The sequence below is a fragment of the Vulpes lagopus genome, chromosome 2 (assembly GCF_018345385.1).
Source record: "Vulpes lagopus strain Blue_001 chromosome 2, ASM1834538v1, whole genome shotgun sequence".
Taxonomy (NCBI): domain Eukaryota; kingdom Metazoa; phylum Chordata; class Mammalia; order Carnivora; family Canidae; genus Vulpes; species Vulpes lagopus.
The window spans coordinates 26,367,212-26,392,835 of NC_054825.1; the positions used below are offsets into that span (position 1 = coordinate 26,367,212).

Sequence of the window (25,624 nt, forward strand, 5' to 3'; positions counted from 1 at the left end):
GACAGACCGATTCAATCGAGTGCGGTCTCACTGAGGATCCTATCTGAAAGCGTTCCGGATGGATCTCGAAACTGAGAGCGGAACAGACCGATGGCGTAACATCAGATCTCGCTTTCTCGGCTACAGGGCTTGAGAACTGAAGCTGGAGAACGCGATGGTGCAGAAGAGACTGGCTGTTTTTTCGTCTTGGGCCAGTGGCCGCCTCTGAGTGAAGTGGTGATGGGAGGAGCAGGCAAAGCCAAACGCAGAAGGGGCGGAGCCAAGACTCCAAGGTTCTGGGCCTACCCTCTGCCCTCTGATCGCGCTTAGCGACTTTGAAAAATGGGGAGAAACTATCCAGGCTTTTACTCTCTGGCTCGTAGTAGGTGCCCAATAATTGTTGAATGAATCGAATGGGCGAAGCTAGAAGTATTCTTCCTTCATCAAGCAAACTTGCCCAAACCTCTCATTCCTGGTTAGTTGTGAAGTACGGAGCTGTCCAGCCCCGTCCACTCCCAGAAGATTTGGAATAGGTTTGCACCTCGAGGGGAGAGACCTAGAAGGAGCTAAGAAGGACTGTCTCTCCAGCTGGGTCCTTATCTTCTCCCCAGGAGGTCTAGAGTCCTGAGAAGAATGAGTGCTCAACCCAGCCCACCAGGACTACCACTTCTAGGTTGACCTGGGGATTTAGTTGTGGGATTTGGGGCTGGGCCCGCTCTGGGGGCAGTGATGTGCCACAACTCTAAGCTCAGACTCTGGGCGGCCCTCTCACCGCGTCCGCAGTTCCTGGTTCCGGGGTCCGCTCTGGGGAACCCCCGGAGCAGTGCTTTCCCCATCATCCATTGGTGGGGAGGGTGTGAAGGACGCTGAGGGTTACTACTGTCGCCGAGAGCTGCCCCCTAGCAGGGCTGCGCTCTCCCTTCGTGCAGCCGCTTCTTCATCTCCCTCTGCATCACGAAAACTGCTTCCCATCCATTATTTCATCAGGGCTTCGGGCACTTCTGCAAGGTGAGCAGCTCTGTGCTGTTGCTCCATTTTAAAGATGGAACCGAGGCCCTGGAGAGGACGCGTCTTGTCCAGGGCCAAGCGAGTCGCGATAGAAAACTCAGGCATCCTAGTTTTCCCAGAATCCCTTCCACCCTCCCCCACCCCCCAATGCAGCAAGAAGGGAGAAGCCAGCAGCAGGGAAGGACCAAAGAGAGTTAATTTGGGTGAGGGACTTGCTTCCTCTTCCTTAGCCTGCTTGGGGAGGGGGTAGGTGGGAGAACCGACCTCCGCTAAGATAGAGCCTTGTAGGCGCGCACCACCTCGGGACGCGCGCCTCCTCCTCCTCCTCCTCCTCCTCGCTTTGTTCGCGCCTCTGCGCCTGCGCAGTGCGACAAATCTGGCGCTGTCCCCTTCAGCACCACGCGGAGCCCGCGCCGCCCCTCCCCGCGGTGAGCCCCGCGCGCCCCCGCCGCGCACGTCCTCGCGCCCCCTGACTGCCCGAACGGACCCCTTCTTCCGAGGTCACCACCTGCATGCCCTGGCGTACCCAAGGAGAGCAGTTGCCATAGTAACTCTGGCAGTGCTTTCCTAAAATAGCTGGGCCCCCTTCTACCTTGGCCAAGGGCACAAGGGTTGCCTGCTCCCCACTTCCTCCACTCCTGGCGTCATCCCGTCTAACATTTTACCCTCAGATAGGCAGGACACCTAACTCAGACAGCAAGGAAGTTCTTTCTGACGTCTGACTAACATCCCTCCTGCTGCATCCTGGGCGAGTGGTCAGGGTTGGGTCTCCTGGATCCTAAACGCAGAACCTCTTAGGGTTTGGTCTCTCCCCATATCTCTCTCCCATAAGTTGATGGTCTCCTGGATTTAGGGGGCGGGTCCGGTCTACACCCATACGGTGTGCTTGGCGCGGACGCGTGCTCGTGGGGGCGGGAGCGCGTGTGGCATGTAACAGGTCATGTGGCAACCTCCTAGGGACACGCGTGGGGTCTGGAGCGGGACACGCGAGTGCAGCTGGGTCCGGCGTGTGGCTCGGGGGGCGGTGGAGGCAAGGGACGACTGGGGTGGGGCACGTGAGGGTCTTGGGAACAGAACCGGGGGTTCCATACATCCTCCTCCTCGTCAGGGGCGGGTCTCAGGTTGGCGGGAGAGCCCAGGAGGGACCTAGCGTCGGGAAGGGGGGCCAGCCTCCCGGGCTCAGGGCCGGAAAAGGGCGGGGGGTGGGTGGGGGGGATTAGCTCTGCCTGAGCCGCGCGTAGGGGGGAGGGGGAGGGACTGAGAGGCAGGCGGGCCTGGAGCAAGCGGGAGCAAGCGGGAGCCGCGCTGCCTTCACAGCTGAGCTGGGCCCAGCCTCTTCCCCGCCTCTCCTCGGCCCCAGCTCCAGGCGAGCAGCGGTGAGTACTGAGGCAGCTCCTGTCGGAGCTGCAGTGGGGATGCCCTGGGCCCCCATTGAGCTTCAGAAACCTGCCCGGCAGGGTTGCTGCTCCTGACCTCTGCCCCTACCCTGCATTGCCACCAGGGGCCCCTTTACCCCTTTAAGGGTTGGATAAGATCTGTCATTCTTTTAAGAGGGAAGGAGAGACAGGGTCTGGTGCAGCCTTCCCACCCAGAGACAGGTGACTGGTGGGGGTTGGGGGAGAGGGTGTGTATGTTCCTGCTTAAGTATGTGTGTGAGGTACATCTGTATTTTTGTGTGTGACTAGTAGGTCTCTGTGTCTGAATACGCCTGTGTTTGTGTGCATTGGAGAATGAGGGCCTGTGTGTATATTTGGGTGTCTCTTTGTGTGTTCTTGTTTGATGACAGTATGTGTATAAAATAAGCATGTGCCTTTCCATTACACACATATTTGTTATGACTGTGAGAGTGTATGAGGGTGTGTCTTTGGGCAATGTGTATGTGTGTGTATGTGTGTGTGCCTGGGTCCATGTGTGCTGGAGGTGTTGCCTAGGAATATGTTCAACTGTGTACTGATATTATTTGTCTGTGTGTGTGTATGAGTGTGTGTACCTGTATAGAGAACAAGAATGTCCCTTTCCCATTCAGCATGTATACATTAGGAGTAGAGGCCTCAGTTCTCCCCTTCACCATGTGCCTCTCAGCCCCTCATGATCCCTCTATAACATCCCCCTCCATCGTCTTGCCTTTCCTTCTAGGAAGCCTGAGTTCTCTCTCACTGAGTAAGGGGCCTCCTTAAGAGAGACTCTGGGGAGGGGGCATGGCTGTATGATGGTTAAGACTGACTGATACTCCTGATCCAGAGTATGGGCTACCAGCCTTCCCCCTCCTCCACCAGAAGTACCTCCAAAATGCCACAGGGACTCTGAACTCACTCAACTTCTGAAATAGCTTCCTTTTTCCTCCCAAGGTGATGCTCACGGCCCCCAGACAGAAGGAAGAGAGCCTGGGGCCCATTAGGGATACAATTCTTTTCTCCTCAGGCCTTCATGGAAGTAGCCCAAGTAGGAGGCCTGATCACTTCTAGCTAGGGGTGGGGTTAATGATGCCACATTCCTAGGATGGGCTAAGCCTCTGGCGCTTAGATGGCCCATCCAGCTTTCCCCTCTCTGTCTCTGCTCTCCTGCCCATCCACCTCCCCTGCAGCTTACCCTCTGCTCCCCTTCCTCTCTTGCAGGCCTGTCCGAAGAGCATGCTGCCCCCTCACTCCCCGCCTGGCCTCGCCATCCCTGCCCCCCCAGCCTGACCCCAGGCCCCAGCATGGCCCAGGGTGCCATGCGCTTCTGCTCGGAGGGCGACTGTGCCATCTCCCCACCACGATGCCCACGCCGCTGGCTCCCCGAAGGCCCAGTGCCACAAAGTCCCCCAGCCAGCATGTATGGCAGCACAGGCTCCCTGCTACGGCGGGTGGCAGGTCCTGGTCCCCGAGGCCGGGAACTGGGACGTGTGACAGCACCCTGTACACCCCTGCGTGGCCCCCCCTCACCCCGTGTTGCTCCCTCACCCTGGGCACCCTCTTCACCTACTGGGCAGCCCCCACCGGGGGCACAGAGCTCTGTGGTCATATTCCGCTTTGTGGAGAAGGCCAGTGTGAGGCCACTAAATGGGCTACCTGCTCCTGGAGGTTTGAGTCGGAGCTGGGACCTGGGTGGGGTCTCTCCTCCCAGGCCCACCCCAGCCCTGGGGCCTGGCTCCAACAGGAAGTTACGGCTAGAGGCATCCACATCAGACCCACTCCCAGCTGGTGGAGGCTCAGCTCTGCCTGACAGACAGGGCCTTATACATGGGCCACCAGCCCAACCTCAGGTTGGGGCAGATGGCCTTTACTCCTCTCTCCCCAATGGGCTGGGGGGACCCTCTGAGCACCTGGCCAAGCTATTCCCAGGACCTGCTGACAGTGGACTCCTGAACCAGGTAAGTGACCTCCCTTGGGCCCCCTGGAACCCCAGAGTCCCAGCAAAGGGGCAAGGCTTGGCCCCTTGGCAGTTTTGGGCCTGTCTGCTGTTCATGCCAAATTCTTCTACCTCTCCTAAATCTGTCTCTTTCTTGCCCTCCGTTTCTTGTCCCTGCACCTTGGTACCTCTATATCTGTCCCTGTGTGGTTTTCTTTCTGTGTTTCGGTCCTGTGTTCTTGTGTCTTTGTATGTATGGTTTTATCTCTGGGTGCTTGTGTCTTTCTCTCCTTCCCTGGCTTAGGGGGACACCTGGTCCTCCCCCCGGGAAGTCTCCTCTCATGCCCAGAGAATTGCTCGAGCCAAATGGGAATTCTTCTATGGCTCCCTGGACCCCCCAAGCTCAGGTAAGATCCTGGACTGAGGCAAAGGGAACAGGGCAGGGCCTTCTCCACAGCAGCTGAGGCACGGTAGGGAGCCTTCCTTTAAATCTCCCCCCAATCCTTTCCTGGGCTCATAAGTTGACTAATGCCTCTCCAAGCCTCAAATTTCCCATCTGTGTTAGGATGGAGGGTCAGGGGGATCATGGCTGGGTTGGGCACCTGGAGGAAGCTAGATTGTGGAGAGAGGGGATGGCAGGATATCAAGAGTCATTCTATAAAGGACAAAAGAAGCTGGTCTCCCTCAGGCCCCTTGAAGTTATTTGACAACAATTTGACTTGAAACGAGCTTCACTGGCACCAAGAACAAGCTGAGTTTGTAGCAGGAAGAATGGTGGCTAGACAGTGAAAGAACTTCCTGCCAATAAGAGGCAGCAGGAAAGAGCTCCTTCCTAGAACAGAATCCAGACAGGGAGCTGAGCAGGATAACCTCCTGACCAGGATGCCTATGCACACTGCAGGTGCTAAGCCCCCAGAGCAGGCCCCCCCATCTCCACCTGGGGTGGGCTCAGGGCAGGGCTCTGGGGTGGCTGTGGGGCGAGCAGCCAAGTACTCCGAGACGGACCTGGACACGGTGCCCCTGAGGTGCTACCGCGAGACCGACATCGATGAGGTGCTGGCTGAGCGAGAGGAGGCTGACTCGGCCATCGAGAGTCAGCCCAGCTCTGAAGGCCCACCTGGCACTGCCCGCCCACCTGCCCCACGTCCCAGTCCACGCCTTGGCCCTTATCCCAGCCTGGGCAGTGACAATGAGGATGAGGACGAGGACGAGGCAGGTGGGGAAGAGGATGTGGACGACGAGGTGTTTGAGGCCTCAGAGGGGGCCCGGTGAGTGGGGGAGTGGGACAAGAACGTGGCCTGCTCCTTGGAGCTGGCCCAAAGGAAGAGCTGGGGTCAGAGGGACAGGAGGGGAAGATGAGGGTGGGCCTGGGAGGGTCAGGACCAAGCTAGTGGTGTAACAGGGCGATGCAGCTGGAGATTCAGGACAGAGGCCCCAGGCCTAGCAGAATTCTGGGGGTGTGGGTGGGGGGGCTGTCAGAGCCCTTGGGGTAGGGAGTAGCCAGGACAGAGCAGGAAAGGGGTTCCAGTAAAGAACAGGAGGCAGAGTGAGGGGTTAGAATCAAGCCTGGGGGCATGGGAGCATCAACCCGGATCCTGGATCCTGGATCCTGGCAGGAGAGTGGGGAGTGTGGGGGCTTTCCTCTCCGTCTCACACCCCACTGCAGCTTGGAGCCTCATCTTCTTCTCCTAAGATGTTGCCAGAAATAGAAATGGGATGGCAGGAGGGGAGAGGATCAGGGAGGAGGAGAAAGGGAGATTAGCAGGAAGGAAGAGAGGAAATGATTGGGTGCTAGGGATGGGTAAGGCTGGGGTGCCTCAGGGGGACTGAATAGCTTGGTCAGCCTGTAGTGGGGACTCCCTACCTAGGTGGCTTTTTTAGAAGACTAGTGGCCTGTGAGAAGGAGGTGATAATCCCCTTCACAGAGTCATATGAGAATTCAGTAAAATGTTACCCAAGAACTGTCCTTTGGCCCCTGATCCGAGACTCTTCTGCCCCTGCAGGCCAGGCACCCGGATGCCCCACCCTGGGCCTCTGAAGTCGCCTGTGCCCTTTCTACCTGGGACCAGCCCCTCAGCTGATGGGCCTGACTCTTTCAGTTGTGTGTTTGAAGCCATCTTGGAGTCACACCGAGCCAAGGGCACCTCCTACACCAGCCTCGCCTCGCTGGAGGCCCTGGCCTCACCTGGCCCAACCCAGAGCCCCTTCTTCACCTTTGAGCTGCCTCCCCAACCCCCTGCTCCCCGGCCTGACCCGCCTGCTCCTGCCCCACTTGCACCTCTTGAGCCAGATTCTGGTACCAGCTCCGCTGCTGATGGGCCTTGGACACAGAGAAGGGAAGAAGAGGAGGCAGAGACTGGAGCCAAGCAGGCCCCAGGGAGGGAGCCCCCTAGTCCCTGCCACTCAGAGGACAGCTTTGGGCTGGGGGCGGCACCCCTGGGCAGGTGAGTGATTCCTTTGGTTCCTCAGAACTGAGGTCCCCCGGGGCCCCAGGTACAGCTGCTCCAAGGGAAAGGGCCTCAGTGCAAAGATGTAGTTTATATTCCTGACCCCTGAAAGAATGGCTAGGGGATGCGGATGTCAGTTTTTCCATGTGGAGGGCTACTACTGGCGGTGATGGGGAGTCCCTCACAGCCTCCTCCCTTGGTCTCACATCCAGTGACTAGTAAAACCATGATTCTAGATTGAAGAGTTCCCAGAGAATGCCCTCTTTTCTTCTCAGGAAGGCCCTTCCTTCCCCAGGCAGAGCCTCTCATCTGGTTAGAAGTCTTGTGACCTTTCCCTACCCCACCTGGAGGCTTCTTTCAAAGGTGCAGCCACCAGCCTCTCCCATTGCCTCCCTCCCCTGTCACCTCCCCTTTTCAGGCAGGAGCCTCTCACCCTTCTCCAGGAAGTCCTGTCACCAGTCTAACCTTTCTGCTCTCCCTCTGCCAGCTACCCTCTCAGTCATGAAGCCATGGCAACAGGAGGGGGTGGCCGGGGAGACAGTTGCCTAGCAACCAGGAGTTTCCGGCCTCTGTCTCTGGGGTGACAGGTGGCTTTGCGAGTAGAGCAGCTGGGCGGGAAGGGAAGGGGAGGAGGAGACAGGGGATGAATGGGGTGCATGCTGACCCCCAGTCCCCTCTACCCCAGAGCCTGCTTCTTTGTGGGTGGAAGAGAAGGACCAAGGAGGAGGCTCCTCTCCCTAAAAGGCCAGAAGGAGAAAGACATAGGGTGGGATGGTGTCCCTGCTGCCCTCAAATCATTGTTTGACCCTACACTGTTCCTCTCTGGCAGCCTATCTATAGCCCACCTTTGCCCATATTCTCAGAGATAGAGGACTATGTTCTCAGTAGGGCCAGCGTGGAGACGGGAAACCTGTGCCTAATAGCGAACTCCATAGGGAGCTTTGGAGAAGCAGTCAAAATTCCCACAGCAGAATGAGGGATGTGGGTTAAATTTGATGTAGGACTACCACAGAGAGATAGTAAGTATGGAATCAGCTGATAGGACCTGTACAGTGTCCTCTGGAGAAAAGAAAAAGGCTTTCCCCATGCCCCAGTCTCGCCCTCTCTGCCTTCTGGGTTTGGAGGCCCAGGAAGGATCCAAATGGCCCCAGAGGGACTGCCTCACCTCTGAGCTGGTGTTCTACCCTGGCAGCGAACCACCACTGAGCCAGCTGGTGTCCGACTCAGACTCAGAGCTGGACAGCACAGAGCGGCTGGCCCTGGGAAGCACAGACACCTTGTCCAATGGGCAGAAAGCAGACCTGGAGGCTGCACAGCGCCTAGCTAAGAGGCTCTACCGACTAGACGGCTTCAGGAAGGCTGACGTGGCGCGGCACCTGGGCAAGAAGTAAAGCCGCTGGTTGGGACTTCGAAGGGAGGGGTAGGGGGGAGAATGCATCCCAGACGGTCACACCTCCACATCCCCTCTAGCTAACTGCCCCCATCTGGCCCCTTGACCCTTTCTCCTGAGACTCCACCTATCTGTCTGTCCTGCCCACAGCAATGACTTCAGCAAACTTGTGGCTGGCGAGTACCTCAAGTTCTTTGTCTTCACTGGCATGACTCTGGACCAAGCTCTCAGGTGGGTGGTGAGCCTTTGGAGGGTGGCCCCCACTCTCTGGACCTGGTGTGCCTCCTCCGAGCCTGTGTGCCTCTCCTAAGCTGCCCTGATGTCATCCTTCCCAGGCTGGCTGGGCATGGCCAGAAGTTGGGGCTGCCTGGTTAGGGGACCTCGTGTAGGGGTGATGTGCTCCCTCTTCCCTTATCCCCAGGGTGTTTCTGAAGGAGCTGGCCTTAATGGGTGAGACCCAGGAACGGGAGCGCGTGCTGGCCCACTTCTCCCAGAGATACTTCCAGTGCAATCCCGGAGCCCTGTCCTCAGAGGGTGAGGAAGCCAGGGGGCAGGGGTGGTCACTGAGGCAGATGGGCACGTGCATAGGAGCAGGAGTGTGTGTGGAGGAGTGAATGCATGCACAAGCTTGCAGGCATGTGAGCATGCATGTGTGCAGTGCTGACGTGGCTGCATGAGTGTAGAACTGTGGGTGTGGGCAGGCTTTGCTGGGGTCTATGGTGTGTTGTGAAGAGCAGGTGTGTTTGCATGCAATTGTTCACATACAATGTGATTTGGCTGCACTGGTCAGCATAACTGGCTTTTGAGTAGTGCATACTCACAGAGGCATGCAGGTGTTGGGGATGAGGTCCCTTTTAGGGATCTGCTGGAAAAGAGAGATCTTTGGCATGAGGAGGTAGGGTTCACTATGGGGATGTGAAAAAGTATGACTATGTACAAAAGTGTGACTATGGGCCAAAAGGGACAGGAGATGAACTGGAAGGCTCTGGAGGATAGCTGTGGGAACGAGTCCCTGGGAGGTGGCCCTGGGAGATGGCCGAGGCTGAATTCAACTCTCCCCTAGACGGTGCGCACACGCTGACCTGCGCTCTCATGCTACTCAACACCGATCTCCACGGCCATGTGAGTGGGGGTGGGGGGGTGCTGGCGGGAGGGAACCCAGAAAACAGACTTCGTCCAGAGACTTCAAGGCCTGGGGCCCAAGGCCCCCCTCACAGGCCTCTGTGCCCTCACTTAGAACATTGGGAAGCGCATGACCTGTGGAGACTTCATCGGAAACCTGGAGGGCCTCAATGAAGGCGGAGACTTCCCCAGGGAGCTGCTCAAGGTGGGGAGGGGGGGTGAGGGGAGGAGGGGTAGGGTAGAGGTTGCTGGAGTGGAGGGATGGGGGCCTGTCGGCAGCGTGGAGGTGGAGGAGGTGAGGGGCTTGGAGGCCCCCCCAGCTTTAGCGCTGGATCCTCTAGTGACTCAGCTCGGGTACCTCCCCCCCCCCCAACCCCCACACGCCGGCTCCCCCGGAACATGCGCACTGGCGTGCAGTTGGGGCCGCGCGCAGTGGGGGGAGGGGAGGCGGCTCTCAAAAACCAGCGATCAGGCGGCCTTGAACCCTGCATTGGCCTTCTTCAGTGCCTCTCCTCCAGTATTCACTGAGGGTGGGAGGGGCCCCAGCGTAGGGCGGGGACACACAGGTGCACTGCTTCCCTCCTCCTGCTCCGCCCCTTACCCCAGGACAGATGGCCACAAAGGCCCTTCTGGTACCAATGCCCAGGAGGGACCCAGAGGTAGAGGGGTCCAAATGGGACAAAAGCTTTTCCAAGGTCTCAAAGCCAGTTACATTCAACCTGGGACTAGACACTGCTCTTCTGACTCCCTTGTTGCCCAGCCCTGCTCTCAGACGCCAACACTTGAGGGGTTTAGCTACACAGGGAGCTACACTGGGACTGGTATGCGTGGGAGGAGAGGGTGTCCCTGTCCTGTAGGTTCACTCTTTTCTCTGATCCGTTGGTTTTATGCAAGGAAGCTTGGACTCTTGAAACCGCCGGGCCGCCGGGCCGCCGGGCCGCCGGGCCGCCGGGCCGCCGGGCCGCCGGGCCGCCGGGCCGCCGGGCCGCCGGGCCGCCGGGCCGCCGGGCCGCCGGGCCGCCGGGCCGCCGGGCCGCCGGGCCGCCGGGCCGCCGGGCCGCCGGGCCGCCGGGCCGCCGGGCCGCCGGGCCGCCGGGCCGCCGGGCCGCCGGGCCGCCGGGCCGCCGGGCCGCCGGGCCGCCGGGCCGCCGGGCCGCCGGGCCGCCGGGCCGCCGGGCCGCCGGGCCGCCGGGCCGCCGGGCCGCCGGGCCGCCGGGCCGCCGGGCCGCCGGGCCGCCGGGCCGCCGGGCCGCCGGGCCGCCGGGCCGCCGGGCCGCCGGGCCGCCGGGCCGCCGGGCCGCCGGGCCGCCGGGCCGCCGGGCCGCCGGGCCGCCGGGCCGCCGGGCCGCCGGGCCGCCGGGCCGCCGGGCCGCCGGGCCGCCGGGCCGCCGGGCCGCCGGGCCGCCGGGCCGCCTTGCCCGTCCGCGTGTCCTGTCCTGCCTCGGGGGGGGCGCCCCAGCCCGGACGAGCCGGGAGGGGGAGGGGGCTGCAGACCCTTCAGGGTCCGCCCACCTTGGCAGCCGCCGGCCGAGGGGCTCCCGGCGCCGCTCCCGGGCCGGCCCCTGAGGCTCCGGCCCCTGAGGCTCCGCCCCGTGGCGGCGCGCCGCGGGCCCCGCGCGGTCGGGCGCCTCCATTTTGCGCCGTCCCCGCCCCCCGCGCTCGCCCTCCCTCCCCGTCGGCGCCCCCTCCCGCTCGCGCCCAGCCGCAGAGCCGACAGCGCCGCCGCCGCCGCCGCCGCGCGCTCCGTGCGTCGGTGGGAGCCGGGCCGGGCTCGGGCCGGGCCGGGCCGCTCGCGCCGGCTGTCGAGGGGGCCGTCCGCGGGCCGTCCGGGCCGCCGGGCCGCCGGGCCGCCGGGCCGAGGGCGGGCGGGGGCATGGCCGGGGGCCGCGGCGCGCCGGCCGGGCCAGCATGATCGGCGTCAACAGCATCCACAGCAGCGCCGGGCGGCTGCGCTCGCGCTCGCTGTGCTCCGTGCGCTACGGGCGCACCCACCGCGGCGCCGAGACCCTGTGCTACGGCTGGCCGCAGCGCTCGCGCAGTCTCAAGCCGGTGCTCTACACCGACCTGGTGGTCAGCCGCCTGCAGAGCCGCAAGAAGAAGAAGGCGGTGAGGGCGTTGGGGCCGCGGCCCACGCCAGGCTGGGGGCGAGGGGGCCGAGGGGGCCGAGGGGGTTGGGGAGGGCGGCGGGGCTGAGGGGGCGGCTTGACGGAGGCACCGGCCGGACTGAGCGGGGAAGCCCAGCAGGGACAGCGGCCATGGGTAGCCAGGAGTGGGCATGGACTGGAGGGGGAAGGGCACAGACCGTCGCATTAGGTGGGCATCTCAAAGCAAAGGGCCTTTGGGTCTTCCGGCTGGGAGCGTGACGGGGCTCACCGATAGGGCTTAGGACTTTGGAAAGAAGACGTGGTTGTGGGCCACAGAGGGTCCTCCGAGGGGCGGGGGCTGAACTGGAAGGCCGCAGACGGGCGGGATCTGGGTGGCCACTTCAACCTCCTGGCCAGAGTTGGAGAGTGAGGGTGTGCTGGGAGGGCTGTGTGTGCATAAGGCTGGGATGTGCTGTGTAGGGGGTGGAGGCTGTGAGATGTACCCACCCCTGGATAGGGTGTGCATGTGTGGGATGCTGGGCTAACCTTGTGGCTGTGACTGTGGTATGTTGGTGGTGGGGTGGGGGGCTGTGTCCCATCGCGGAGAAGGCACCGACGTCACCACTGCACCCAGCTCACGCAGGCAGCATCACACGCCACACGCTTAGCCCAACACGCACATGCTGGGGACACACCCACTCACAGACAGGCTGGTGTAATCGCCCCCACAGTGGGAGGTGCAGCTGTGGACTCACACTGCAGGCCACTCCCAAGAAGGGTCCCCTCTGCAACTCCTGGAGCCCATGCTGTACTCTGACCACCCTGCTGCCCCCACAGGTCCCCCATGACAGATGTACAGAGGGGCACTGACTGCTTCAGGAGGTCACAGGGAGCTTGGGGTGGGCAGGATTTGGAAGCTAAGACTTCTGCCTTTTAGACTAGTGTTCACTCCGCAATCCTGGCGTTAGACTTGCTGTGGCTGTCTGGGCTGGGTTAAGTGCTCAGTTTGCCCAGGGGTTAGGAGCCATGAGAGTATGTTCTTTGTTAGCCAGAGAGGGAGGTGACAGAGTGAATACCTGTTGCTGGGCCTCAGTTTCCCCATATGTTGTGTGGGGTTTATCCTATGGAAACAGGGCCAACACACACGATTGGGGAAAGGAGAGCTTCGTGGGATGCTCTTTTCTATTCCTTCCAGGGCTGTGCTTCTCCCACCCAGGATCTGGGTTGGATGACCCCTCAAAACAACAGCAAAGATAATAGCAGCTGCCATTTATTGTGCATCGATCGTATGCCTGGGTGCCCTATGCTGATTGCCTGCCCTACGTTACACACCGTTACTACGTTTGTTCTCCCCATGGATACTTGCCCAAAGTTCTGCAGCAGAAGTGACACAGTATTGTGTCTTCCGTGTCCCAGTTCTGTTTCAGAGCCTGTGTTCTTGCTCATTACACCCCCTGCTGCCCCACACTCCCCATTGTTTCCTCTCCTGAGTTGGGAGGGAGGGCTCTGAGCTCTGGCATTGGGGTACATGGTTTGCCTCCCCCAGGAATGACCCATACCTGCCTGATTTGTTCCTCCACACCAGGCCTTGTACAGCTCCATCAAGAATGAAAAGCTGCAGTGGGCCATGTGAGTCCTGGGGCTGTGTGGTGAGGGAGCTGGGGTGTGGGGAAGGGGCTGCCCCGAGAGGTTGAGAGTGCTCAGGCGGCCCCTGTGAGTCCAGGCTGGGTTGTGGGGCAGGGTAGGCGGGTGAGGCCATGAGAAGCACTGAGGCTGCCTCACTTCCTTCTTTGGAGATGGCTGCCTGGGCTTGGGGTTCTGTGTCTCTTCTCTAGCTGGGTTGTTATGACAAGCTAGGTTGGGGTGGGTGGCCACTGTCAGCAGGCCTGGGAGAGGAGTGCTGAAACTATAAAGGGAAGGTCCCCTGGCAACTCAAGTGGGAAAGCAGAAGTCTCTGGAAGTAGAGCCCTGACCAATAGCACGAGAGGCCCCTCTCGGGTCCTAGGGAATCCAGAGTATCACAGAACAAGGGACAACATTGTCTACTCTTGGCAGTCTCAGTGGAAACAGACTCAGAGTTGAATCTTAGAGGAGTCCCAATTAAGGGAGGAGGTCCAGTTTCAGCCTTGGGGCCCCCTGTCTGAAGGGCAAAGCCTCATCTAAACAGTCACTACGATCACTCATATTTGCTGGTATCTGCTGGTAGTCCAGGCATGAGTCACTTGGGTTGGGGGCTCCCAACCTGCAGGAGACAAGACCTCAGAGGAGGCAGAGCTCCAGACTGGCTTGCACACTGGGCCTTGGGGCAGGCCTTGAAAGAAGGGAAGCATTTGGCGAGAGGGGAGTTAATATCTGGGAGGCAAATAACTATGTGGTGGCTGAAATGAGTGTGGGGTGAGGAGACCAAGAGGAGGCAGGCCTGGCTGGCTGGAGGTTGGAAGGAGAAAGAGACAGTGTTGGCAGGGCATAGACTCTACGTGGGAGGTGATAGGGAGCCACTGCAGGTTTTTGATCAACAAAGTGACAGGATAGAACCTGACTCTTTAGAGGATAACAGAGCCTGCTGACCAAGAGCTACTCAGCGATCACTAGGAAGCTACTTCTGCCACCATTTAGCCAACAAACTATGAGCAAAGGGTGTTGCTGGGTGTGGTTGAGACCGCTGAGTCAGATGTGCATCTGCCCTTGTGGAGTAGGGTGGGGGGTTGGTGTGTGTGTGCAGAAACAGAGAGGATGGGGACGAAGGGACAGTCATGGCCCTACCGTGCCAAGCTCTAACATGTGAGGAGATGTGCTACCTAGAGGAATCTCACCTGAGCAGGGGGCACAGGTGAGATGAGGTCTGTCAGGTGCTGAAGTGCTCACTTTTCCCAACTAGTCCAGGCTCCAGCTACCCCCAGGGAGATGTGGTGTGAGGTGGGAGATAAGGCTCCAGCAGCCTCGGGTTGAGGGGAGCCCACCCTGTGAGGGGCAGACAAGGGGGTGCTTTCCTGGGTGGGCAGAGGCTAGGGCTGAGGGGGGGGTCATGGCTGCAAGGCCAGCCCCCTCTGAGGTGATCACACCTGCAGAGACGAGGAGGAGCTGAGACGCTCTCTGTCTGAGTTGGCCGACCCCAACCCCAAGGTCATCAAGAGGGTCAGCGGGGGCAGTGGCAGCGGCTCCAGCCCTTTCCTGGACCTGACTCCTGAGCCTGGGGCTGCAGTCTACAAGCATGGGGCACTGGTGCGAAAGGTGCACGCAGACCCTGACTGCAGGAAGAGTACGTGGCTGGGTGGGGAGGGTCTGGGGGATGGAGGGGAGGGGGCCTGTCTCAGGCCCCCTGACCTGTCTTCCTTCCCCCCAGCACCTCGGGGCAAGCGGGGCTGGAAGAGCTTCCACGGGATCCTCAAGGGCATGATCCTCTACCTGCAGAAGGTGCGGGGCCAGCCCAAGGGGTTGGGGTTGAGCTGGCTCAGGGGAGTGTGGGTGGGCTGGGCTAGGCGGGGCAGGGACCATGGCCAGGACAAGATGGGCACCCTTGCAGGAGGAGTATCAGCCCGGGAAGGCCCTATCAGAGGCGGAGCTAAAGAATGCCATCAGCATCCACCACGCACTGGCCACACGTGCCAGCGACTACAGCAAGAGGCCCCATGTCTTCTACCTGCGCACAGCTGACTGGCGGGTCTTCCTCTTCCAGGCCCCGTGAGTGCCCTCCTCCTGCCATCTGGACCGCTTTGCCCCTCTCCCACCGTGCTCCCCTCCCTTGTCCCTGGATTGCCTCATTTCTTCCCAGGCCACACCCTGAGCCAGGCCAGGCATCCCTGGACAGGAATCCTGGGCCCAGGCCCTAAGCGGCAGTGTGGTCTCCCTAGGAACCTGGAGCAGATGCAGTCCTGGATTACTCGCATCAATGTGGTGGCTGCCATGTTCTCTGCACCCCCCTTCCCAGCTGCTGTTAGCTCCCAGAGGAAGTTCAGCCGCCCTCTGTTGCCCAGTGCTGCCACCCGCCTCTCCCAGGTACCGCCAGCTCCATCCACTTGGTGCCAGTGGGATGGAGTGGGGCAGGCCCAGCCCGACTGCGGTGTGGGATTATGTAGATGTCCACCACACCAGGACATTGGCCTGGGGCGGGGGTGAATGAAGGCTGAATCATTTCCACTCCACTTATGAAGGTGTTAACCTAGACGTGGTGCTTTGCCTGTCCAAAGGATGGGGCACCTTTTTAAAAAACTTTGCACAAAGGCACTACATATACTAGTGACCCTGACTGCACTCCCCCTGGCCTCTAGGAGGAGCAGGTGCGGACCCACGAGGCCAAGCTGAAGGCCATGGCAAGCGAGTTGCGAGAGCACCGGGCTGCGCAACTGGGCCGGAAGGCCCGGGGCAAGGAGGCTGACGAGCAGCGGCAGAAGGAGGCCTACCTGGAGTTCGAGGTGAACCTCCCGCCCTATGGCTCCTTTCTCCATCAGGGAGGCTCAGGCTAGTGGTTAAGGGCACAGGCTCTAGGAGGATGGGACCAGCTGGGTGACCTTGGACAGACTGCTTACCCCTCTGAGCCTGTTTCCCTTTCTATGGGCCAGGGATGACATTCCATACCCACTAGGGTAATGAAGTGAGATGAGGTCTGTCAGGTGCTGAAGTGCTCACTTTTCCCAACTAGTCCAGGCTCCAGAAGTGTTACCTGTTATAATATGCAGCCTCAAGAGAGCCCAGAGAGGGTAACCAACTTACCAGGGGATCATGTCACAGTCCCTGGAGGCTTTGGGGGCCTCAGAGGTGGGCGAGAACCTGCCTTCTCCTAGCCTTTTTTGGCATCCCTCCTTGGTCCAGATGGGGGTGAGATGGGCAGAGGGTGGAGAGCAGGCTCACAGCCACTGCCCCTCTACCTCAGAAATCCCGCTATGGCACATATGCAGCGCTGCTTCGGGTCAAGCTGAAGGCAGGCAGTGAAGAGCTGGATGCAGTAGAGGCAGCACTGGCCCAGGCCAGGAGCACGGAGGATGGACTCCCCCCACCTCACTCCAGTCCCTCCCTACAGGCCAACCCCTCCAGCCAGCCCCGGGCTCAGTGTCCTGGCTCAGAGCCTCGCACAGGGGCAAGCAGTGGGCGGTGGAAGCTCTGAGTTGAGGGTAGGAGCGTGGGGGGTTGGCACCTGCTGGGCACCTGCATGACATAGCCCTGCCTGAGCCCGGGCCGGCCTCGGGTCACCCATGAGGGCCCCTTGGCCCAGAGCCTGACCGCGCCGGACGCGGTGTCCGGGGCAGGGCAGGGCTAGGCCATGGGCCTCTGGAGCCTAGGTTAGGGGCCCCTCTGAGACCCCCATTTTGTGATAATGTTTTGCACTTTTTCGTACGAGGGGTGGGAGGCTGGGGGGGGAGGGGCCAGGGCCCTTTGGACTTTTGATGCTTTTTTGGGGGGGGAGGCCTGACGTTTCTGCTTTCTGCTGAGACCACCCCCACCCGACACCAGCAATCCCCCTCCATCCTGGGGCCTGGCTCAGATAGAGGCCAGGAGTTGGGGCTAAGCTGGTTTTCCCTCCTTCCTTCCTGAGACTCACCCTCTCTCTTTCCAGAGGTGGAGGAAGGGTATCCATGCCTAGGCCCCCTACACAGTCGGGGGACAGCACGGCCTTGCTTTCCCTCCTTCAGTGGGTCCTGCCCTTTGTACAGCCTCCACTCCCATTAAAACTGCTCTGGACTTGCTGGCTGTGCCTCCTTCTCCTCTCTCCAGTACCTGGCTTGGGGCCAGGTTAGGCAGATGGTTCCAGGGACAAGAGTCACATCAGGGGTTGCCATAAGTTAGGAAGGGTGCTGTATCCCCTCCCTTTCCCATGAGAATCCTTTATTTGCCCCAACTGAGGGGTGGGCATGGGGTGTTAAATAAGAACTGGAATAGGCAGGGGTGCTGTACAGAGGGGGCCAGGGAGGGGGCTGGTTGGTGGGCAGCAGTTCAGTGCACCTGAGGCTGGGGGTGCCCATGGCAGAGCCCTCCTGGTGGCTCAGGGGGTGAGCCCAGCTTCTCTGCCTCCTGTTCCACCGACTGGCTCCCGTATGCACTGTCCTCCTTCACCTCTGCTAGGAGAGTGGGCACAGGGAGGGCGAAGGGAACAGTCAAGGTCTTAGGCCTCCCACCCTCAAGGCCCGGATCTGCCTTCCCAGTAGGACCCCTTTACCTGTGCTGGGCAGCTTGTCTCGGGCCTCAGGGCCCCTCAGCAGCCTCACTCCTTCCTCCAGGCCCATGTCAGACAGGGCGCCCAGCAGGCCTGCCAAGTCCCCACCAGCCAGCTGGAGAGAAGGAAGACGAGTGAGATCAGAGTTGGGTCGGGAGCCCTGGGGCCAAGGGAGCACCTGAGAGCTGAGACAGGAAAGAAGCCAGGCATGGAGCAGGGGCGGGCGCCAGCTGACCTTGTAACTGCGCAGGAGGCTGCCGCTGGGTGAGGCAGTCTTCCGGTATGTGTCCACCAGACTGCGCAGCCCCAGCCGTTCTGCTAGTTCTGCCCAGCTGCCCTGGGCTCCTGGCCCATCTAGCAGATGCTCTAGATTCTGTAGGACTGCATCCTCAAGTGGCAGCTCTGGCCCTGACAGGGACACACACACACAGATGTGTCTGTTAGCCCCAGAGATGGACACAGGCAGGCACCTTTCTCTCATGGGACTCTCACAGTCCTGGGGCAGCGGGTGGCAACAGGGAGGGAGCAAGGGAGCCCTCCTTCAGAGGCTCTAAAGAAGAGACCTCTGTGAGCAGGGATTGGGGCCTGGCAGTGGGTGAAGAGATCTCACCTGCAGGACTGGGTGGGGTCAGGGGAGGTGCCATGGTGTCCTGAGCAGCATTTAGCAGCAAGGTCTTCACCTGGGGAGACAGCCTCAGTTTGATGACCTCCCATCCCAGTCCCCAAGCCCAGGTGCAGCTTCTCGGGGCCCCATCCATAAGCCCAGGTACCCCATTCCCTGGTGCTTCTAGTTCTCACTAGCCTCACCTTGGTGCTGCGAGTGAGGTCAAGAGGTGTATGGCCCCGGGAGCTGCCTCGGGCGTCCCTCTCAGGTCCCTCAGAATCTGAGTCACTACCAGAGGTAGGGGGCGAAGGCAGTGGGCGCAGGGGCTCCTCATTCTCTGCATGGATATCAGCACCTGGGGAGGGAGGTAGTCATGAGAAGATGGGAGCCCACATTAAGAACTGCAAAGTGGGGTTTGGGAGGCACCCCTCTTCCTCCCCCCAACCTTGGGGCATCCCATTCATATGCCCCAAGGATGAGGCTCACCAGCCTTTAGAAGGAGGCGGGTGAGAGTGGGGGATCCCAGTCCCGCTGCCAGGTGTAGGGGTGTGTTTCCCGCAAAGGTGCGGGCATTCACGTTGGCACGGAGCTGTGGGGTGCAAGGGAGTGGTTGATCACAGCACTTACTGACTGGCTGGCCGCCCCTACCCATGCATCTTCACCGTCCTTGTTTCTATAACCCTCAGCCCCACACCCTCAGCAGTCCTCGGTCCCACCTTGGTGACCAGATGTGTGACCAATCCCAGCTCCTCCATCTCTGTGGCTAGATGCAGAGCTGTTCGGCCCCCCTGCCTCTCTGCAGCCTCTACTTCAGCCCCGCTGTCCACCAACAGATCCAGGCACTCGGGGCTTCGGGCACGGACTGCCAGGTGTACTGGATACAGGCCTAGGACACAGATACTCAGCCTATAGCAGCCATCCCCAACATGGCCCCTGACCAGCTGGCCTCAACGCCTCATGTTCACACCAGGCACTTGCCAGGTGTCCTCCCTGGGCTCCACCTTTGCCCCCAGTCTGCAGGAGGTGAAAAACTCACCCTCGAAGTCCGGCATGTGCAACAGTTGGGGCATGGTGGGAACCCCACTGCGCAACAGGGCGCGCAGCAGGTCGGGGGCACTGGTGCCGGCCCGGAGAGCTAGATGCACTGCGGAGTCTCCGTGCCGATCCAGCAGTGCCGGGTCTGCGCCCACCTGCAGCAGGAAGCTCACCACGCTCGTCTGCCCGGTGATCACCGCCAGGTGCAGTGGTGTCTGGGGACGCAGGCAGAATGAGCCAGGTCCGCCCCTGACCTAGGCCCACCTGCCTTCCCACTCCTGCCCCCTCACCAATTGGTGCCCCTCACCTGGTGCAAGTGATTGGTGAGGTTGACAACACCCAGGTGCCGGGCATGGTAGATGACGTGGGCTATTTGCTCGATGACACTGGTCTGCCCATGGATGATGGCCAGGTGCAGCGGCCTGAGGGGTGGGGAGCAAGAATGTAGCCAAGCAAGCCAGGCCACTCAGAGCATCCACTGCCCTCAAAACGCCCGCCGCTTCCACGATCTCTGTCCCTGGGGCTTGCGGAACCCAGACGTCTCCGGAGGCATCGCTGCACCTGAACTGAATCCTTCCGAACACCCAGTGCAGTATATAAGTACTATCATTGTGCTCTTTTAACAGCCTACAAAACTGAAGCGGGGAGCGATCAAGTACCTTGAGCACAACTAGTACGTAGTGAAGCCGGACTTGGAACCGGGTCTCTCCGACTCCACAGCCCTGGCTCAGGCTCCTTCCCCGCCCGCACCCCACGACCTTCCATCGCGCTCCAAGTCCGGCCTGGCCGTGGGAGCCCGGGTGTCCCTTCCTCCCGCTGGCCCACCTACGTGTCTCCGTTCTCGTCCTGAGCCGTCAGCAGGTGGCGCTGTCCCGCCAGCAGCGCGCGCGCGTCCGCCGTGACGCCGTAGTCCAGCAGGGCTCGGGCGCTGCGCTGCGCCAGGCCGAATAGGCGCGCGTTGTACTCCCGGGCTGGGGGCGACAGGGGCGTGGGCGCGGGCTCGGTCCCCACCCGCAGCGCCCCGACCGCCCGGATTCAAGAGGCTGTACCTCGCTGCAGCAGCTCCGGGGCCTGCGGTTCGCGCTGGGGGGTGAGGGGGGACGCGCTCGGCTCTGCGGCTTCCTCCCCGGCATCCACGCCAGGCGCCCCGGCGGCCATCTGCGCCCCGCCCCCGCCTCCGGGGTAGCAGCCCAAAGGGGCCGAGCCGGTCGGGTAGGGGCTGTAGGCCAAGGAGGGGAAAAAGCCGAGGCTGCCACCTGCGGATACAGGCCGGGCTGTGGGTAGGAGGCACCAGCCAGGGCTCTCCCCACAACCTCTCTCCCCCTCCCTCCTCCATCCCCCTTCCCGCCACCAGCAGCCCCTCACCTCCTCCTCCAGCTCCTCCATAACCTCCAGCCGAACCCCCAGAGCCTCCACCCATGTGGGAGCCACCCCCGAAGTGCTGGGAGAAGGTGGGCAAGGCTTTCCTCCGTTTCCGTTGCACCTCCTCCTTGTCTGCGGCCAGAGGGAAACGAGATGTCAAAACCCCAATTCATGCACCAGCCTCAAGAGCTCTGTCCTGAGTTTGGTCATGGCCCTCCCTCAAAAGCCCTCAGGCTGCCTCCTAGGACCACCTCTTCCTGGGACCTTCCCCACTCCTGACTTGACTCATGGGTCCCCTGATCTAGCTTTGGGACACTCCAGCCCAGGCTACTCCCCCCCCCTGCACCCCTGCCTTCCACCCCCTTCAGCCCAGCTCCACCTTCCACCAGAGGGTAATAGGTGAACTGTTTGGAGTCCGAGACATCCCCCCCACGCTTGCGTTTCAGTTGCAGGAACACGGTTACAGGACGCTCAATCTTCATCTTGTGATAGGGAGGTGTCCGGAACACAATGGCATACTGGGGGGTGGGGGGAGGGCAGGGGAAGACAAGGTGTTATTGAGGCCTTGGCCCAGTTCAGCCTCCAGCCCTGGCCCTAGCCCTGGCCCTGGGGTACCTGTTTATGAACATCTGTGGGAGAGAAATCCCCAAAGGCCTGCCATCCATTCTCATCATCTTCGTAGAACCGAACCTCAATGTCATCTATAGGGAAGAGCGAAGCATGGCCATGGCTCCTAATAGAATCTGCAGGGCCTTTTGTCCTAGAGCTGCCCTGGCTCCCCATCTTGATACCCAGCATCCCAGGCTCCCAGCCTCACCTTTCTGCACCTTGTCACAAAGCAGATAAACCTCATCTCCACCCCGCACAGACCCAGCTGTCTTGTCCATTCGAGAAATCTTCAGGTTCGAGGCCCCAGGAGACTCTGTGGGGTGGGATAGCAATTACTTGAGGCAAAATAACAGCCATGGCCCCATTTATGGAATCAGGTGCTTTGTATTATTATTTGAACAACCCCAAGATGTACAAGAACTACTAGTATCTTCATTTCCCCAAGATGGAAGCCATACTGGGGAAATGACTTGCTCAAGATCACTTGGCTCATATGTGGCAGGTCAAGTTCAAACCCAGGCCTGTCTGACTCCACAGCTGGAGGTTGCCCCCCATGCTCCCTCTGGCACCTAGACCTGGCACCCCAGATGATCAGGATACTCACTGCTGTCATGGATGGGCTGAGAAATAACTGGCTTCAGGGGCAGGGAGAAGGAGCCATCGCTGGCTCGAAGGAAGGCAGAAAAGCGCAGCCTCACGATGCTCAGGTCCATCACCTTCTTCAGCTCCTTGGCCTCTTGCTCCAGCTCCCGCCGCTCAGCCTCTGGGTAGTGGACATACATGTGACCCCTGCACTCCTCCCCCTCCTCTACTCCTTCCATGATCACCTCCCATGACCCCTCCTCCCCCCCATACCAGTAAGGCCCTGGGGCCTGGAGCGGAGTCGCTGCCTCTGAAGTTTTTGTATCATAATCTCCATCATGTTCTTCTTGGTCACATGCAGGACGCCCAGGTTGTTAAATCTGGGTGGGGGGAGGGGGCGGAGGAGTCAGAAGCTTTGTAGGCAGTTCTTTCCTCCTGAGGCACCCTCTCTACTGCCAGGCCTCAGCTCAGCTCTCATTCTTCCAGGAAGCCTTCCTGGTTTTCACTTGGGGCCTGGGGTTCTGAGGCCAACCTGTCTCTCTCCTTGGTCAGATGCTAAACTCACAGAGGCAGGCTGGGGCCTAGGACTGGGAGGCAATGAGGGGGCACCTACTGGGCAGTCATGTCCTTGGGCCCCACAGACACGGCGCAGACCCCCAGCTCCGAGCATTGCTTGCCCACCAGGCTGTGGGCATGAGCGCGAGGTGGGTCACTGTGCGTTACCAGGTCCACCTCAATCTTGGCTGGTCCCTCGTAGTTACAGATCTGGGAGGGGTGAGGGTTGTCAGTAATGCCCCTGAACACACTCTTAGCCCACCCTCCATCCAGCACCATCCTGACTCACCTTGACTGTGGGATAAGTCTTCCGACCCTTCTCACTGGAAGCCCCTGGCAATCCTCCATGGGAGGGGCCTTCACAGCCATATCGAAATCTGAAGCCTCGCTGAACGTCCCAGGGCAGATTGACAATGTGAACAGGAGGGACCCCTCTTTTCCCCCCAAGCCAGTCACACTCCCAGCCATCAGTGACCACAATTGGCAGTGTCTCTCCTGAACCACAACACCTCCATTGTGATCAGTAGCAGTCCACCATTTCAACCCGAAGTGGCCTCCGTGATCAGTGACCCTCCCCATGGCCACCCAACTACAACTACCCCACTGGTCCCTACAGCCGAAGTCCTCCCACACCATCCCTTCCATTCACTCACCTGCTTAGGCTGTTCGACTATCACCAAGTAGGGACCATCAGCTGGGGACAAAGGGGCCTTGCTGAGCCAGGATTTCAGGGCCATCCCCCAGTCAGAGGGCACATGCTCCTCCCTCCCCCCTCTCTAGGACAAGGGGAGCTAAGGAACTCACTAACCTGTCTCTGGGGCTGGCTCCTTGGGCTCTGCAATGCACGGGTCGAATTTGAAATCATCATATTCAATCATGCCATCCAGACCCTGGTTTGGAAACAGATTAGGGTGGCAACTGATTCTGAGGCACCCCAGAGCCTTCCACTTCCCAGCCCTGGGTAGCCACTCCCTTTCCTCCCCAGACCCATAAAAAGCTCCTCTTGGAAAAAGTTTGCAGACAGGCAGGCAGACTGACAAGCAGGTTGAGATAATCAGAGGGCATTACAGGTGTAGGGGGGCAGAGGGGCCTCCGACAGACAGGCAGACAGACAGACAGACATGGGGGGCAGCCGGCCGGTTTTAGGGCCAGGAGGCGTGACTCACTGGGTCGTAGCAACTTTCCATGTCTCTGGGCTAGGCCCGGCTCTGTCTGGTGGCTCCGGCCAGGTTCTGTTTCCCAGAGTGTTTCAGGCGCCCGCCTTAGGTGGGGGCGGGGGGCAGTGACGGGGGCGGGGGGGAGAGACAGATCAGGACACGGGGCGGGGGGGGGGCGAGTGGGACCCAGATTTGGGGGAGGGTCTGATCTCTTCCAGCCACCCGTCCGGGTGTGGCGGGCGAGATCCGGCAGAGAGCGAGATCCGGAGCTGGGCTGGGCAGGGCCGGGGAAGCGGCAGGAAAGTTAGAACAGCTTAGGAAAGTCCCGAAAATACCAGGGGGAGGCGGGGCCGGAGGGGGCGGGCCTGGAAATGACGCCACTGGCCCCGCCCCCGCGGCGGGAGGGGCGCGAGGTCCGCGGCGGCCTCCGAGCTCCCGGTAGCGGCTCCGAGGGCAGAGGGGCAGCCAGGCCCAGGGAAGCGCCCCTGGTGATTGGGCCCCCTTCCTCGTCCCAGGGCAGGTGCGGGGGACTGGAGGGCCTTTCAAAGATGGGGGACGCTCTCAGGTCGGGCGAGGCCCGCCTCCCGCCCCCTCCCCCTCCCCTGTCCTGGAGCAACCTTGGGATTTTCTACCCTGAGGGAGGCCACGGCTGATTCACCCGGGGGCTTTTGGGGGGACATTCCTGCTGTAGGAAGGCCTCCTTTCCGACGGCCTGTAGGCGGGGGCTCTTCCCGGCGGGGGCCCCCGGGGTTCTGCCCCGAGAACGGACTCTGGGGCCGTGGGGCGGGGGGGAGGAACAGGGTCTCCTTCTTGGGACGGGCTCTTCTGTTGCCTCTCCCCGAAACATCTCAGCAGTCATTGGATCCCCACACCGCACCTGCTCCGGGTGCCCACGCCCCCGGCCCCAGGCCCATAGCCGTGTGTGTCTATCACAGGCATAGTGTGCGTCGTCCCATGTGCGTGCGTGAAAGTCGTGTGTGCGTGGTGTCAGTGTGCACGTACCGGTGAGCAAGGCTGTGTGCAGGTGAGCGTCTGCGAACCTCTCAGTGTGGACGCGTCTGAGCGTGTTTTGATATGCCAGGGCACAGGTGAACATAGGAGTTCGTGCGTGAAGGATATGGGTCCAGGCACCTGTGCACGGGTGAGCATGTTTGCGTGTGCGTGTGTGCGAGTCTGAAGGCATGGACAGTGCTGTGCACTCGTTCGCATGCGCGTAGGTGCACGTATGGGTCCGCGTGTTTTGTTTTGTTTTTTTGTACAAGGATGTCGATGAGTATCCGTACGTCTTGTTCGTGTGCGTCCTGTGTGTGCTTGCATATACCGCTCTCCAGCCCTGAGCCTCGCTTAGTTAAGGGCCCTCCTTCCGCCCTTCCCCGCGTCCCGGCCACTCACCGCGGCGGCGGCTCCGGTTCTGGCTTCTCTCCGGCCCGACCCACCTCGGACCGGTCGCGACACTTCTCCACAGCCACCCAGGCTCCAGCCGGGAAAGCCCCTTTTCCACCCCCGGGAGGGGGGAATTCCCGTGACGTTTCCGTGCGTCACGCCCCGTGCCCTTTTTCATTGGCTGAAAGTTTAACTCCGGACTCGTGCAGCCAATCCGGAGCGACTCACGCACGCCCCTTAGAGGGGAGATACTAGCTCAGGCGGAGGAGTCGGGAGGTAGGGTGACGGTCCGCTACTGCTAGGGCTCTGGCGGGGGGACCTGTCGCAGGCTGGATTCGCTGACCGGGCGCCATCTCCCGGCCAAGGGCCCCGGCTCCGGTCTCTTTACCCGCCCCGCCAGCCCCCAGACAGCTGGCAGTCCCTGCTGCTACTCGGCTCGTGCTGCGCCTAACTCTTGCCCACTTCTGAAGCCGGGGAACCCCAGGGGGAAGCTGGTGGGCCCCAGGCCTCGGGTCCCCAGCCCGGAGCGGGGCCCCCGCTGCCGGGAAGAGTTGGGGGAAGAGGAAGGAAGTTGATCTTGCAGTTGGTCCCGGGGCGCCATCTGGCGGCCTCTGGTGGAGGCGCACGGAGACTCGGTAATCCTCTCCTGTTGTCTCAACTCAGTCTCCCTTCGAAGAGACCATCTGAACCTGAAACTTATCGTATAAATGGCAAGGTCACAGAGGGAGACTTCTAGATCTGAGCTCCGGATCTCTGCGCCAGGGAAGGTGAATGAGGTGTTCATCTGGGAGACTCAGATCTTGCTCATCCATCACGGAGATTTGGAATA

The 25,624-nt window shown here is 60.9% G+C and overlaps 2 protein-coding genes across 8 annotated transcripts; one reads left to right on the plus strand and one right to left on the minus strand.

Moving 5' to 3' along the window:
- The first annotated feature begins 195 nt into the window (after positions 1 to 195).
- On the plus strand, positions 196 to 21,378 carry PSD (pleckstrin and Sec7 domain containing). 3 transcript variants are annotated; one of them, XM_041742954.1, is made up of 17 exons: positions 196 to 987; positions 3,603 to 4,339; positions 4,622 to 4,724; positions 5,219 to 5,585; positions 6,321 to 6,761; positions 7,957 to 8,151; positions 8,305 to 8,385; positions 8,576 to 8,688; positions 9,218 to 9,276; positions 9,392 to 9,481; positions 12,946 to 12,989; positions 14,429 to 14,619; positions 14,704 to 14,774; positions 14,884 to 15,041; positions 15,212 to 15,356; positions 15,629 to 15,772; positions 19,774 to 21,378. In XM_041742954.1, exons 2-17 carry the CDS (start codon positions 3,686 to 3,688, stop codon positions 19,819 to 19,821), a joined length of 2,904 nt encoding a protein of 967 aa, XP_041598888.1. In that variant the 5' UTR covers positions 196 to 987; positions 3,603 to 3,685; the 3' UTR covers positions 19,822 to 21,378. The 3 variants fall into 3 exon arrangements, with proteins under 3 accessions (XP_041598888.1, XP_041598886.1, XP_041598887.1); XM_041742952.1 differs by lacking the exon at positions 19,774 to 21,378 and adding an exon at positions 16,231 to 17,041; XM_041742953.1 differs by lacking the exons at positions 196 to 987; positions 19,774 to 21,378 and adding exons at positions 1,191 to 2,363; positions 16,231 to 17,041.
- On the minus strand, positions 17,128 to 24,932 carry NFKB2 (nuclear factor kappa B subunit 2). Of its 5 annotated transcripts, none has more exons than XM_041742955.1 (23): positions 24,805 to 24,932; positions 23,422 to 23,516; positions 23,064 to 23,145; positions 22,909 to 22,949; positions 22,545 to 22,643; positions 22,314 to 22,465; positions 21,974 to 22,080; positions 21,723 to 21,881; positions 21,327 to 21,431; positions 21,125 to 21,210; positions 20,889 to 21,027; positions 20,513 to 20,641; positions 20,197 to 20,403; positions 19,977 to 20,118; positions 19,455 to 19,569; positions 19,149 to 19,362; positions 18,829 to 18,998; positions 18,599 to 18,701; positions 18,316 to 18,467; positions 18,119 to 18,188; positions 17,744 to 17,916; positions 17,512 to 17,623; positions 17,128 to 17,413 (listed from the first exon to the last, which is right to left on the minus strand). In XM_041742955.1, the coding sequence occupies exons 2-23, from the start codon at positions 23,440 to 23,442 to the stop codon at positions 17,289 to 17,291; spliced, it is 2,703 nt and encodes a 900-aa protein (XP_041598889.1). In that variant the 5' UTR covers positions 23,443 to 23,516; positions 24,805 to 24,932; the 3' UTR covers positions 17,128 to 17,288. The 5 variants fall into 5 exon arrangements, with proteins under 5 accessions (XP_041598889.1, XP_041598891.1, XP_041598890.1 ...); XM_041742957.1 differs by having other exon boundaries at positions 23,422 to 23,686; positions 24,805 to 24,890; XM_041742956.1 differs by having other exon boundaries at positions 23,422 to 23,951; positions 24,805 to 24,864.
- Between the last annotated feature and the right edge of the window lie 692 nt (positions 24,933 to 25,624).

Excerpts from the sequence above, each read along its gene's own strand:
- PSD (XM_041742952.1), top strand. The coding sequence starts at position 3,686 with ATGGCCCAGGGTGCCATGCGCTTCTGCTCGGAGGGCGACTGTGCCATC. Across the intron at positions 6,762-7,956 it reads GGGGCGGCACCCCTGGGCAG|CGAACCACCACTGAGCCAGC; the intron begins GTGAGTGATTCC and ends CTACCCTGGCAG. Across the intron at positions 12,990-14,428 it reads GAAAAGCTGCAGTGGGCCAT|AGACGAGGAGGAGCTGAGAC; the intron begins GTGAGTCCTGGG and ends TCACACCTGCAG.
- NFKB2 (XM_041742955.1), bottom strand. The coding sequence starts at position 23,442 with ATGGAAAGTTGCTACGACCCA. Across the intron at positions 23,146-23,421 it reads TGGAAAGTTGCTACGACCCA|GGTCTGGATGGCATGATTGA; the intron begins GTGAGTCACGCC and ends TTTCCAAACCAG. Across the intron at positions 20,642-20,888 it reads CTATTACCCTCTGGTGGAAG|ACAAGGAGGAGGTGCAACGG; the intron begins GTGGAGCTGGGC and ends CTCTGGCCGCAG.